The following is a 13,987-nucleotide window of genomic DNA, read 5'->3' on the forward strand; positions in this document are numbered from 1 at the left end:
TCTTGGCAGTATCTGTCAGACGTTGGCTAGCGGTGGTAAAGCTAGTGACACATACAACTGCATTCTGTGCTCCCTTATTATGTATGGTCTTTTTAACAATGAATTTTTTAAGCAAGAAAGAGGTTGTGCGATGGGATCTTGCGCCGCACCGGCATATGCTAATGCTTTTATGTTCGGTGTGGAGCATGATCTCTTTTTTTCAGACATTCGATTTAAGACAAATATCGCCATGTATACTCGTTACATCGACGATATTTTCATCCTATGGACAGGTTCCCGAGAGGATTTCGTTGAGATGATGCAAATGGTTAATAGGATGGATAGTGCCATCAAATTCACTTTTGACATTCAGTCATCTAGTATCCATTTTTTGGATGTGGAAATTAGACAGGAGGGGGGTCACTTTAGAACTAGTGTCTATAGAAAACCCACGGATGTCAACAGTTTATTGCTTTCTTCGAGCCATCATCCGAAGGCATTGAAGAATGGTCTGCCATATTCACAGTTCCTGCGGGTGCATCGCATCTGCAGTGACCCTGTGGATGAGAAGGAGCAGATGGATTTGATGACCATTAAATTTCTGGAAAGGGGCTACAGTAACAAGCTCTTACAGACGGCTAGAACAAGGGCCACATTAGAACCTAAAATCCCTAGCAAAAAGACCATACATAATAAGGGAGCACAGAATGCAGTTGTATGTGTCACTAGCTTTACCACCGCTAGCCAACGTCTGACAGATACTGCCAAGAGTATCTGGCCCATTATACAGTCAGATCCTGACATGTCTAGCCTCAAGACCAGTAGGTATCTTCCATGTTATAGGAGGGGTAGTAGCATTAGGGATAAGGTAGTACACAACGATGTCTCCTCATTCTCTGTCCCCCCTACCGTAACTTTCCTCTCCAAGAAACCTGGCAATTATAAATGCACAGGTTGCACCACTTGTCTCTATCTGGAGACTGGTGATTACATATTACATCCTCATAATGGTAATAAAATTAAGATCAGGCAGGTTTTAACCTGCACCAGTAAATTTGTCATTTATTGCATCCGGTGTCCCTGTGGGCTCCTTTACATAGGCAAAACCACTTGTCAGTTCAAAGAGAGAATGTCACAGCACAGAAGTGCAATCAAGCAAATTTTGGAGGGTAAGCACATAGATCAGCCGGTGGCCAAACATTTTAAACAGTACCAGCATGGTTTGGCCACTTTACGTTATAAAATGTTAGAGCAGGTTCCATCCTCCAAACGGGGAGGTGATAGGCATAAAGTTCTCTTACAGAAGGAAGCCCGCTGGATACACCGGTTAAACACGGTGTCACCCAACGGGCTTAATGAAACTCTCTCATTTGCTTGTTTTTTGTAATTCTTTATTTGCTGCATGCATTATAATCTGCATCTGATATATATTGTTAAGGTGTACATTAGGTTATTTACAAGCAGCATCTGCACGCCTCATGATATATATATTTTTTCATTCGATTTTAGTATGACCCAAGCTGCTATATTTGTATTGTGTTTGCTCCCTTCAAACAGTGTTATTGTTCGGACGATGGGGCCAACCTTCTATGTATATGTTACTATGGTGATGGGATATGCGCACACCGGTATGCGACGCCTGCAGGGCAAGGTTGTCCATGGGGAATGACGCAACCGGAAGTAAGTCTCCGTGAGAACCGGGGACGCTGCACGTGTGGTGATACTCTGTTTGTATAAAGGTAAGCTTTTGTATTATTTGTATTGTGACTTCTGATGACGGTCGAATAAAGACCGAAACGTTAAGCAACACTGATTTGAGTCAGCTCATTTCTTGGTGTCCATACAAGACCGTGAGTGCCGCCAGCATCCATTCTCTACATTACCTGTTCTGTGGATGGCACCGGGCAAGTTGTGCATTTGAATCTATAGGAGTGCCGAATATTGTCTTTTCATTTCATTATATATATATATTTCTCTATCGTCCTTGTGGATGCTGGGGTTCCTGAAAGGACCATGGGGAATAGCGGCTCCGCAGGAGACAGGGCACAAAAAGTAAAGCTTTCCGATCAGGTGGTGTGCACTGGCTCCTCCCCCTATGACCCTCCTCCAGACTCCTGTTAGATTTTTGTGCCCGGCCGAGAAGGGTGCAATCTAGGTGGCTCTCCTAAAGAGCTGCTTAGAGAAAGTTTAGCTTAGGTTTTTTATTTTACAGTGAGTCCTGCTGGCAACAGGATCACTGCAACGAGGGACTTAGGGGAGAAGGAGTGAACTCACCTGCGTGCAGGATGGATTGGCTTCTTGGCTACTGGACATCAGCTCCAGAGGGACGAACACAGGTACAGCCTGGATGGTCACCGGAGCCGCGCCGCCGGCCCCCTTGCAGATGCTGAAGTAAGAAGAGGTCCAGAATCGGCGGCTGAAGACTCCTGCAGTCTTCTAAAGGTAGCGCACAGCACTGCAGCTGTGCGCCATTTTCCTCTCAGCACACTTCACACGGCAGTCACTGAGGGTGCAGGGCGCTGGGAGGGGGGCACCCTGGGAGGCAAATGAAAACCTTTTTTGGCGAAAAATACCTCACATATAGCCCCCAGAGGCTATATGGAGATATTTAACCCCTGCCAAGATTCACTAAATAGCGGGAGACGAGCCCGCCGAAAAAGGGGCGGGGCCTATCTCCTCAGCACACAGCGCCATTTTCTCTCACAGAAAGCCTGGAGAGAAGGCTCCCAGGCTCTCCCCTGCACTGCACTACAGAAACAGGGTTAAAACAGAGAGGGGGGGCACTGATTTTGGCGATATTGAGATATATATAAAGATGCTATAAGGGAAAACACTTATATAAGGTTGTCCCTATATAATTATAGCGTTTTGGTGTGTGCTGTCTCCCCAAAGGGCTAGTGTGGGTCCTGTCCTCTGTCAGAGCATTCCCGGTGTGTGTGCTGTGTGTCGGTACGTGTGTGTCGACATGTATGAGGACGATGTTGGTGAGGAGGCGGAGAAATTGCCTGTAATGGTGATGTCACTCTCTAGGGAGTCGACACCGGAATGGATGGCTTATTTAGGGAATTACGTGAGAATGTCAACACGCTGCAAGGTCGGTTGACGACGTGAGACGGCCGACAAACTATTAGTACCGGTCCAGGCGTCTCAGAAACACCGTCAGGGGCGTTAAAAACGCCCATTTACCTCAGTCGGTCGACACAGACACAGACACGGACACTGAATCCAGTGTCGACGGTGAATAAACAAACGTATTTCTCATTAGGGCCACACGTTAAGGGCAATGAAGGAGGTGTTGCATATTTCTGATACTACAAGTACCACAAAAAAGGGTATTATGTGGGAGTGAAAAAACTACCTGTAGTTTTTCCTGAATCAGATAAAATAAAATGAAGTGTGTGATGATGCGTGGGGTTACCCCGATAGCAAATATTGGCGTTATACCCTTTCCCGCCAGAAATTAGGGCGCGTTGGGAAACACCCCTTAGGGTGATAAGGCGCTCACACGCTTATCAAGTGGCGTTACCGTCTCCAGATACGGCCGCCCTCAAGGAGCCAGCTGATAGGAAGCTGGAAAGATATCCTAAAAAGTATATACACACATACGGTGGTTATACTGCGACCAGCGATCGCCATCAGCCTGGAGATGCAGTGCTGGGTTGGCTTGGTCGGATTCCCTGACTGAAAATATTTTATTCATATAGAGCATTTAATAGGATGCATTCTATATATATGTACGTGAGATGCACAGAGGGATATTTGCTCTCTGGCATCAAGATAAGTACGTTGTCCATATCACCCAGAAGATGTCATGGACACGACAGTGGTCAGGTGATACAGATCCCATACGGCACATGGAAGTATTGCCGTATAAAGGGAAGGAGTTAGTTGGGGTCGGTCCATCGGACCTGGGGACCACGGCAACAGCTGGGAAATCCAACCTTTTTACCCCAAGTTACATCTCAGCTGAAAAAGACACCGTCTTTTCAGCCTCAATCCTTCCTTTCCCATGAGGACATGCAGGCAAAAGGCCAGTCATATCTGCCCAGACATAGAGGTAAGGGAAGTAGACTGCAGCAGGCAGCCCCTTCCCAGGAAAAGAAGCCCTCCACCGCGTCTGCCAAGTCCTCAGCATGACGCTGGGGCCATGCAAGCGGACTCAAGGTGGGGGGGTAGTCTCAAGAGTCTCAGCGCGCAGTGGGATCACTCGCAGGTTGACCCCTAGATAGTACAAGTATTATCCCAGGGGTACAGATTGGAGAGTCGAGACATCTTCTCCTCGCAGGTTTCTGAAGTCTGCTTTACCAACGGCTCCCTCCGACAGGGAGGCAGCATTGGAAACAATTCACAAGCTGTATATCCAGCAGGTGATAATCAAAGTACCCCTCCTACAACAAGGAAAAGGGTATTATTTTTCCACACTATATTGTGGTACTGACGCCAGACGGCTTGGTGAGACATAGTCTAAACTGAAATCTGTGAACACTTACATAAAAGGTTCAAATCGAGATGGAGTCACTCAGAGCAGTGATAGCGAACCGGAAAAAAGGGGACTATATGGTGTCCCTGGACATCAAGGATTACCTCCATGTCCAAATTTGCCCTTCTCAACAAGGGTACCTCTGGTTCGTGGTACAGAACTGTCAATATCAGTTTCAGACGATGCCGTTTGAATTATCCACGGCACCCCGGGCCTTTTACCAAGGTAATGGCCGAAAAGATGTTTCTTCAAAGAAAAAAGGCATCTAAATTATCCCTTACTTGGACGATATCCTGAAAAGGGCAAGTTCCAGAGAACAGTTGGAGGTCGGAAGAGCACTATCTAAAGTAGTTCTACGACAGCACGACTGGATTCTAAATATTCCAAGAATCGCAGCTGTTTTCCGACGATACGTCTGCTGTTCCTAGGAATGATTCTGGGCATAGTCCAGAAAAAGGTGTTCCTCCGGGAGGAAAAAGCCAAGGAGTTATTCGACCTAGTCAGAAACCTCCTAAAACCAGGCCAAGTATCAGTGCATCAATGCACAGGAGTCCTGGGAAAAATGGTGGCTTCTTACGAAGCGATTCCATTCGGCAGATCTCAGGGGATTTGCTGGACGAATGGTCCGGATCGCATTTTCAGATGCATCAGCGGATAATCCTGTCTCCAAGGACAAGGGTGTCTCTTCTGTGGGGGCTGCAGAGTGCTCATCTTTTAGAGGGCAGCACACTCAGCATTCAGGACTGTGTTCTGGGGACCACGGATACCAGCCTGAGAGGCTGGGGAGTAGTCACACAAGGAAAAAAAAAAAAAAAAAATTTCCAAGGAAGTGTGGTCAAGTCTGGAGACTTCTCTCCACATGAATATACTGGAGCTAAGGGCAATTTACAATGCTCTGAGCCTAGGAAGACTCCTGCTTCAAAGTCAACCGGTGCTGATCCAGTAGGACATCATCATGGCGGTCGCCCACGTTATCAGACGGGGCGACACAAGAAGCAGGAGGGCAATGACAGCAAGGATTCTTCGCTGGGCGGAAAATCATGTGATAACACTGTCAGCAGTGTTCATTCCGGGAGTGGGCAACTGGGAAGATTTCCTCAGCATAAATGAATTCCACCCGGAAAAGTGGAAACTTAATCTGGAAGTTTCCACATGATTGTAAACCGTTGGGAAAGACCAAAGGTGGTTATGATGGCGTCCCACCTGAAGCGCCAGGTCAAGAGACACTCAGGCAATAGCTGGGACGCTCTGGTAACACCGTCGGTGTACCAGTCGGTGTATGTGTTCCATCCTCTGCTTTTCATACCCAATGTATTGAAAATGATAGGAAGGAGAGGAGTAAGAACTATACTCGTGGCTCCGGTTTGGCCAAGAAGGACTTGGTTCCCGGAACTTCAAGAGATACTAAGAAGGGTCTTGATTCGGCAAGAACCGTGTCTGTTCCGGGACTTACCGCAGCTGCGTTGACGCCAAGGCGGGTGAACGCCGGATCCTAAGGGAAAGAGGCATTCCGGAAGAGGTCATCCCTACCCTGGTCAGAGCCAGGAAGGAGGTGACCGCACAACATTATCACCACTTAGGTGAAAATATGTGCCAGGGTGTGAGTCCAGGAAGGCTCCACGGAAGAATTTCAACTAGGTTAATTTCTACATTTCCTGCAAACAGGAGTGTCTATGGGTCTCAAATTGGGTCCATTAAGGTTCAAATTTCGGCCTGTTGATTTTCTTCCAGAAAGAAATTGGCTTCAGTTCCTGAAGTCCAGAAGTTGTTAAGGGAGTACTGCATATACAGCCCCTTTGATGTCTCCAGTGGCACTGGGCGATCTCAACGTAGTTTTGGGATTCCTAAAAAAATCACATTGGTTTAAACAACTCAAATCTGTGGATTTGATATATCTCACATGGAAAATGACCATGCTGTTGGTCCTGGCCTCGGCCAGGCGAGTGTCAGAATTGGCGGCTTTATCTCACAAAGCCATATCTGATTGTCCATTCGGACAGAGCAAAGCTGCGGACTCGTCCCCAGTTTCTCCTTAAGGTGGTGTCAGCGTTTCACCTGAACCAGCTTATTGTGGTACCTGCGGCTACTAGGGACTTGGAGGACTCCAAGTTGCTGGATGTTATCAGGGCCCTGAAAATATAGTTCCAGGTTGGCTGGAGTCAGGAAATCTGACTTGCTGTTTATCCTGTATGCACCCAACAATGCTGGGTGCTTCTGCTTCTAAGCAGTCGATTGCTCGTGGGATTGGTAGCACAATTCAACTTGCACATTCTGTGGCAGGCCTGCCACAGTCTAAATCTGTTAAGGCCCATTCCACAAGGAAGGTGGGCTCATCTTGGGCGGCTGCCCGAGGGGTCTCGGCATTACAACTTTGCCGAGCAGCTACGTGGTCGGGGGAGAACACGTTTGTAAAATTCTACAAATTTGATACCCTGGCAAAAGAGGACCTGGAGTTCTCTCATTCGGTGCTGCAGAGTCATCCGCACTCTCCCGCCCGTTTGGGAGCTTTGGTATAATCCCCATGGTCCTTTCAGGAACCCCAGCATCCACAAGGACGATAGAGAAAATAAGAATTTACTTACCGATAATTCTATTTCTCGGAGTCCGTAGTGGATGCTGGGCGCCCATCCCAAGTGCGGATTATCTGCAATACTTGTACATAGTTATTGCTAACTAAATCGGGTTATTGTTGTTGTGAGCCATCTTTTCAGAGGCTCCGCTGTTATCATACTGTTAACTGGGTTCAGATCACAGGTTGTACAGTGTGATTGGTGTGGCTGGTATGAGTCTTACCCGGGATTCAAAATTCCTCCCTTATTGTGTACGCTCGTCCGGGCACAGTACCTAACTGGAGTCTGGAGGAGGGTCATAGGGGGAGGAGCCAGTGCACACCACCTGATCGGAAAGCTTTACTTTTTGTGCCCTGTCTCCTGCGGAGCCGCTATTCCCCATGGTCCTTTCAGGAACCCCAGCATCCACTACGGACTCCGAGAAATAGAATTATCGGTAAGTAAATTCTTATTATATATATATATATATATATATATATATATATATATATATAAGTGACAAGGAACGCACTCACCAGTCTTCTTCAATAGTGAAAATAAGATTTCTTTAATTCAGCTCACATAATTTACAGGGTCCAGGTAAATTATGTGAGCTGAATTAAATAAATCTTATTTTCACTATTGAAGAAGACTGGTGAGTGCGTTCCTTGTCACTTATATATATATATATATATATATATATATATATATATATATATATAATAAGTGACAAGGAACGCACTCACCAGTCTTCTTCAATAGTGAAAATAAGATTTATTTAATTCAGCTCACATAATTTACCTGGACCCTGTAAATTATGTGAGCTGAATTAAAGAAATCTTATTTTCACTATTGAAGAAGACTGGTGAGTACGTTCCTTGTCACTTTTTCTATGTTTGAGACAGCTTCTGGAGAGGACTGATCTCTGGCTATATATACACACTGCTCAAAAAAATAAAGGGAACACTTAAACAACACACTGTAACTCCAAGTCAATCACACTTCTGTGAAATCAAACTGTCCACTTAGGAAGCAACACTGATTGACAATCAATTTCACATGCTGTTGTGCAAATGGAATAGACAACAGGTGGGAATTATAGGCAATTAGCAAGACACCCCCAATAAAGGCGTTGTTCTGCAGATGGTGACCACAGACCACTTCTCAGCTCCTATACTTTCTGGCTGATGTTTTGGTCACTTTTGAAAGCTGGCGGTGCTTTCACTCTAGTGGTAGCATGAGACGGAGTCTACAACCCACACAAGTGGCTCAGGTAGTGCAGCTCATCCAGGATGGCACATCAATGCGAGCTGTGGCAAGAAGGTTTGCTGTGTCTGTCAGCGTAGTGTCCAGAGCATGGAGGCGCTACCAGGAGACAGGCCAGTACATCAGGAGACGTGGAGGAGGCCGTAGGAGGGCAACAGCCCAGCAGCAGGACCGCTACCTCCGCCTTTGAGCAAGGAGGAACAGGAGGAGCACTGCCAGAGCCCTGCAAAATGACCTCCAGCAGGCCACAAATGTGCATGTGTCTACTCAAACGATCAGAAACAGACTCCATGAGGGTGGTATGTGGGCCCGACGTCCACAGGTGGGGGTTGTGCTTACAGCCCAACACCGTGCAGGACGTTTGGCATTTGCCAGAGAACACCAAGATTGGCAAATTCGCCACTGGCGCCCTGTGCTCTTCACAGATGAAAGCAGGTTCTCACTGAGCACATGTGACAGTCTGGAGACGCCAAGGAGAACGTTCTGCTGCCTGCAACATCCTCCAACATGACCGGTTTGGCAGTGGGTCAGTAATGGTGTGGGGTGGCATTTCTTTGGGGTGCTGCACTGCCCTCCATGTGCTCGCCAGAGGTAGCCTGACTGCCATTAGGTACCGAGATGAGATCCTCAGACCCCTTGTGAGACCATATGCTGGTGCGGTTGGCCCTGGGTTCCTCCTAATGCAAGACAATGCTAGACCTCATGTGGTTGGAGTGTGTCAGCAGTTCCTGCAAGACTAAGGCATTGATGCTATGGACTGGCCCGCCCATTCCCCAGACCTGAATCCAATTACAATTAAGCACATCTGGGACATCATGTCTCGCTCCATCCACCAACGCCACGTTGCACCACAGACTGTCCAGGAGTTGGTGGATGCTTTAGTCCAGGTCTGGGAGGAGATCCCTCAGGAGACCATCCGCCACCTCATCAGGAGCATACCCAGGCGTTGTAGGGAGGTCATACAGGCACGTGGAGGCCACACACACTACTGAGCCTCATTTTGACTTGTTCTAAGGACATTACATCAAAGTTGGATCAGCCTGTAGTGTGTTTTTCCACTTTAATTTTGAGTGCGACTCCAAATCCAGACCTCCATGGGTTAATAAATTTGATTTCCATTGATCATTTTTGTGTGATTTTGTTGTCAGCACATTCAACTATGTAAAGAACAAAGTATTTAATAAGAATATTTCATTCATTCAGATCTAGGATGTGTTTAAGTGTTCCCTTTATTTTTCTGAGCAGCGTATATATATATATATATATATATATATATATATATAATAAAATATACATAATATACATACACTGGGTGATTCAAAAGTCGCAGTACACCCTTTTGTTTCAAAAGCTGTGCAGGAAATGGGAAAATAAGGTGTGGGTGAGTATATACGGAACGTGCACCATCTTGAAATCAGCTATCTTGAAACTAAATCCGTTTTCCCATTTTCTGCACAGGTTTTGAAACAAGAGGGTGTACTGTGACCTTTGAATCACCCTGTATATAGATATAGATATATATATATATAGATATATATATATATATATATATACATATCTAATTCGTGTTCAGAAAATTTGTATGTATGTAACCGGTCGCCTTGCTGTAACTATATAATTAATACTAACCGGCGAGAGACCACGTGCAAGATCCCATTAATGTGACTGCTCTCTCCACAGCATATCTGAGATCACGCCTTTTCTGTGTGATGACTACTTGAAACAATCTGCAGTTCATGGGTTTAATAAAGTTGACCTACCTTATGGAACCCGGAGAGGAGGTAAGTTCTCTGTTTGCTTTGCAGAGCTTTTCTGTGTTTTTTTTATTTTTTTATTATTATTATTTATTTTTTAAGTCACTAACAGATATTTCCATTAAATTTGTTCGTATTTACCAATACAACTTTGTAGCTATGATCTTTTAGATGGTGCAGAGTGGCTGTTTCTTTAGTTTCCTCTGGCTAGCAGAGTACTGTATGCAGGCTTATAGTTGCCTGTCTGCTCCCCAACACTTCCGTCTGTATTAGCACAGTCCAGGCAGGACTCTGTCACGAGTGCTAATGTCATGTACTTAGTGCAGCATACCGTCCGAAAACTATGAATCACTGAGGCGACTGTCTGGTATTTCTGGGAAAGAACATATTAGCTCTGTTGCAGTTAATATTTAATCTATCTAAGTGCACGACGACGGACTTGAAATTCCCTTTTTTTTTTTTTCCTAGTGCTTTTTAAAATTGTCAAATATACAGAAGTATACACATATTTAGAATAGGTATACAATTAGAAATATATATACACAATTGGAAGTTATGAAATATTCAACTGATAGTGTTCTTCCAAAGTAAAATAACAATATTTGAGGGACTTGCCAGCACTAAATACATTTGTAATAGTGATTAGGTATTATGGCCATATATGAGGAGATGCATCAAACCTTCTAATGAGTGGACAAATGGAGAAGTTGCCCTTAGCCGCCAATCAGCTTGTACCCATCATTTTACAGACGGTACTTCAGAAATGTTAGCTAGATGCTGATTAGTTGCTATGGGCAACTTCTTCACTTGTCCTCTTCACTTCACTGCTTAGAAGATTTGATACATTCCTCCCACAGTCTGCTACATAACCGACATTTGAAATTGGGTCCCGCAATTGGAAATTGTATCTAAATGTTTCAGAATTCTTTCTATACTGCTCTCACTCATATCCATAGTAACCAGAAAGAGGCTGAGTGATGCTTCCGAAACACAGTAGTTGCTGTTTGTGCACGTCTAGACAGTATGTACAACAAAGTTCCACGTAATTAAGCTTTCTGTTGCTGCATGCGTTAAAGGTTCCTCCGTCTTACATGTGGTGTTCAGGGTTCGGTCATATTTCTTACACAGTTGAAGGTATTGCATGCATGTTTACCTTTGTGATGAAGGTTTTGCAAACTTCTGTGCTTGGTGGTAAGAGATTAATTGCTTGGATACTAATCTGTGCAGATTCTTTTGCGTTCACACCAGATCATTTCAACGTTTCCTTTTGTTCCAGCACAAGAGTGTTGTTTTTTTATAATGTAAAACAAAGTGGTAGTAGAGGATCATTGCATGAGTAAATGTTTGTGCATGGTTTTACCTCTTGTGACCTCCATTGATGTCCGGAAATAAAGTGCGAAAAGCCACTAAATAAGCAACCTAGCAGATTTGTTGTGGTGATAGCAGGAGCTGGTGTAAGGATAGTTTCATTAGCACATAAAATGTGTACATTTAAGTTACTTATTCGGCAAAACATTTAAATATTTAGAATAAGGGCCTCATTTAACAACAAGTTTTTATACCATTAGCATATTTCGTTGGTGTTTAAGATTACTTACCTCTCCGGCGAGGTCCAGTGACTGTCCCCCTCCTCTGCGATGTCCTTTGCTGCTGTGTCATGCACATGCGTGGCGCAGGTCTGCGCATGACTCCTTCATCCAGCTTAGAACCCGGAGTGTCTATAAGGCTTTGCAGGGTCCCCACTGCCAGCATTGGGAGCAATTTTGTCATCACCATCTATTGATGGCGTACGCAATGATTTGCAACATCAATGTGTATGAAAGACTTGTACATTTGCTCTTCTCCTACTTTCGAGGCATATTGGTGTAAAACCAGCCTCGGAGCATACTTAAGCAGTCATGTGACATTATACCATGGGAAGACTTTATTTTATGCCTCTTAATGTTCCACTATTTCTCTAACGTCCTAAGTGGATGCTGGGGACTCCGTCAGGACCATGGGGAATAGCGGCTCCGCAGGAGACAGGGCACAAAAATAAAGCTTTAGGATTAGGTGGTGTGTACTGGCTCCTCCCCCTATGACCCTCCTCCAATCCTCAGTTAGGTTTTTGTGCCCGTCCGAGCAGGGTGCAATCTAGGTGGCTCTCCTAAAGAGCTGCTTAGAAAAAGTTTTTAGGTTTTTTATTTTCAGTGAGTCCTGCTGGCAACAGGCTCATTGCATCGAGGGACTTAGGGGAGAGAATTTCAACTCACTTGCGTGCAGGATGGATTGGATTCTTAGGCTACTGGACACCATTAGCTCCAGAGGGAGTCGGAACACAGGTCTCACCCTGGGGTTCGTCCCGGAGCCGCGCCGCCGACCCCCCTTACAGATGCTGAAGATTGAAGGTCCGGAAACAGGCGGCAGAAGGCTCTTCAGTCTTCATGAAGGTAGCGCACAGCACTGCAGCTGTGCGCCATTGTTGTCACACACTTCACACCAAGCGGTCACGGAGGGTGCAGGGCGCTGCTGGGGGCGCCCTGGGCAGCAATATTTAATACCTTTATGGCAAAAGAATACATCACATATAGCCATTGAGGCTATATGTATGTATTTAACCCATGCCAGATATCTAAAACTCCGGGAGAAAAGCCCGCCGAAATAGGGGGCGGGGCTTATTCTCCTCAGCACACAGCGCCATTTTCCTGCTCAGCTCCGCTGTGAGGAAGGCTCCCAGGACTCTCCCCTGCACTGCACTACAGAAACAGGGTAAAACAGAGAGGGGGGGCATTTTTTGGCGATATTTTGATATATTTAAGCTGCTATAAGGAACAACACTTATATAAGGTTGTTCCCATATATATTATGGCGCTTGGGTGTGTGCTGGCAAACTCTCCCTCTGTCTCCCCAAAGGGCTAGTGGGGTCCTGTCTTCGATAAGAGCATTCCCTGTGTGTCTGCTGTGTGTCGGTACGTGTGTGTCGACATGTATGAGGACGATGTTGGTGTGGAGGCAGAGCAATTGCCGATAATGGTGATGTCACCCCCCAGGGAGTCGACACCGGAATGGATGGCTTTGTTTATGGAATTACGTGATAATGTCAGCACATTACAAAAATCAGTTGACGACATGAGACGGCCGGCAAACCAGTTAGTACCTGCCCAGGCGTCTCAGACACCGTCAGGGGCTGTAAAGCGCCCTTTACCTCAGTCGGTCGACCCAGACCCAGACACAGACACTGAATCTAGTGTCGACGGTGATGAAACAAACGTATTTTCAAGTAGGGCCACACGTTATATGATCACGGCAATGAAGGAGGCTTTGCATATCTCTGATACTGCAAGTACCACAAAAAGGGGTATTATGTGGGGGGTGAAAAAACTACCTGTAGTTTTTCCTGAATCAGAGGAATTAAATGATGTATGTGATGAAGCGTGGGTTAACCCAGATAGAAAAGTGCTAATTTCAAAAAAGTTATTAGCATTATACCCTTTCCCGCCAGAGGTTAGGGCGCGCTGGGAAACACCCCCTAGGGTGGATAAGGCGCTCACACGCTTATCAAAACAAGTGGCGTTACCGTCTCCTGATACGGCCGCCCTCAGGGATCCAGCTGATAGGAGACTGGAAACTACCCTAAAAAGTATATACACACATACTGGTGTTATACTGCGACCAGCCATCGCCTCAGCCTGGATGTGCAGTGCTGGGGTCGTCTGGTTGGATTCCCTGACTGAAAATATTGATACCCTGGATAGGGACAGTATTTTATTGACTATAGAGCAATTAAAGGATGCTTTCCTTTATATGCGAGATGCTCAGAGAGATATTTGCACTCTGGCATCGAGAGTAAATACGATGTCCATATCTGCCAGAAGGAGTTTATGGACGCGACAGTGGTCAGGTGATGCGGATTCCAAACGACATATGGAAGTATTGCCGTATAAAGGGGAGGAATTATTTGGCGTCGGTCTATCGGATCT

General features: G+C 45.6%; 1 protein-coding gene across 5 annotated transcripts in view; it reads left to right on the forward strand.

Annotated features, from left to right (window-relative positions):
- Positions 1–13,987, forward strand: part of ST3GAL6 (ST3 beta-galactoside alpha-2,3-sialyltransferase 6) — a 358,764-nt gene that overhangs the window by 267,376 nt on the left and 77,401 nt on the right. For all 5 annotated transcript variants that reach the window (XM_063956263.1, XM_063956267.1, XM_063956266.1 and 2 more), the window contains one exon: positions 9,955–10,055. In XM_063956263.1, the coding sequence (XP_063812333.1) occupies positions 9,955–10,055 (101 nt within the window). The remainder of the gene's footprint in view (positions 1–9,954; positions 10,056–13,987) is intronic.

This window comes from Pseudophryne corroboree, chromosome 2 (assembly GCF_028390025.1).
Source record: "Pseudophryne corroboree isolate aPseCor3 chromosome 2, aPseCor3.hap2, whole genome shotgun sequence".
Taxonomy (NCBI): domain Eukaryota; kingdom Metazoa; phylum Chordata; class Amphibia; order Anura; family Myobatrachidae; genus Pseudophryne; species Pseudophryne corroboree.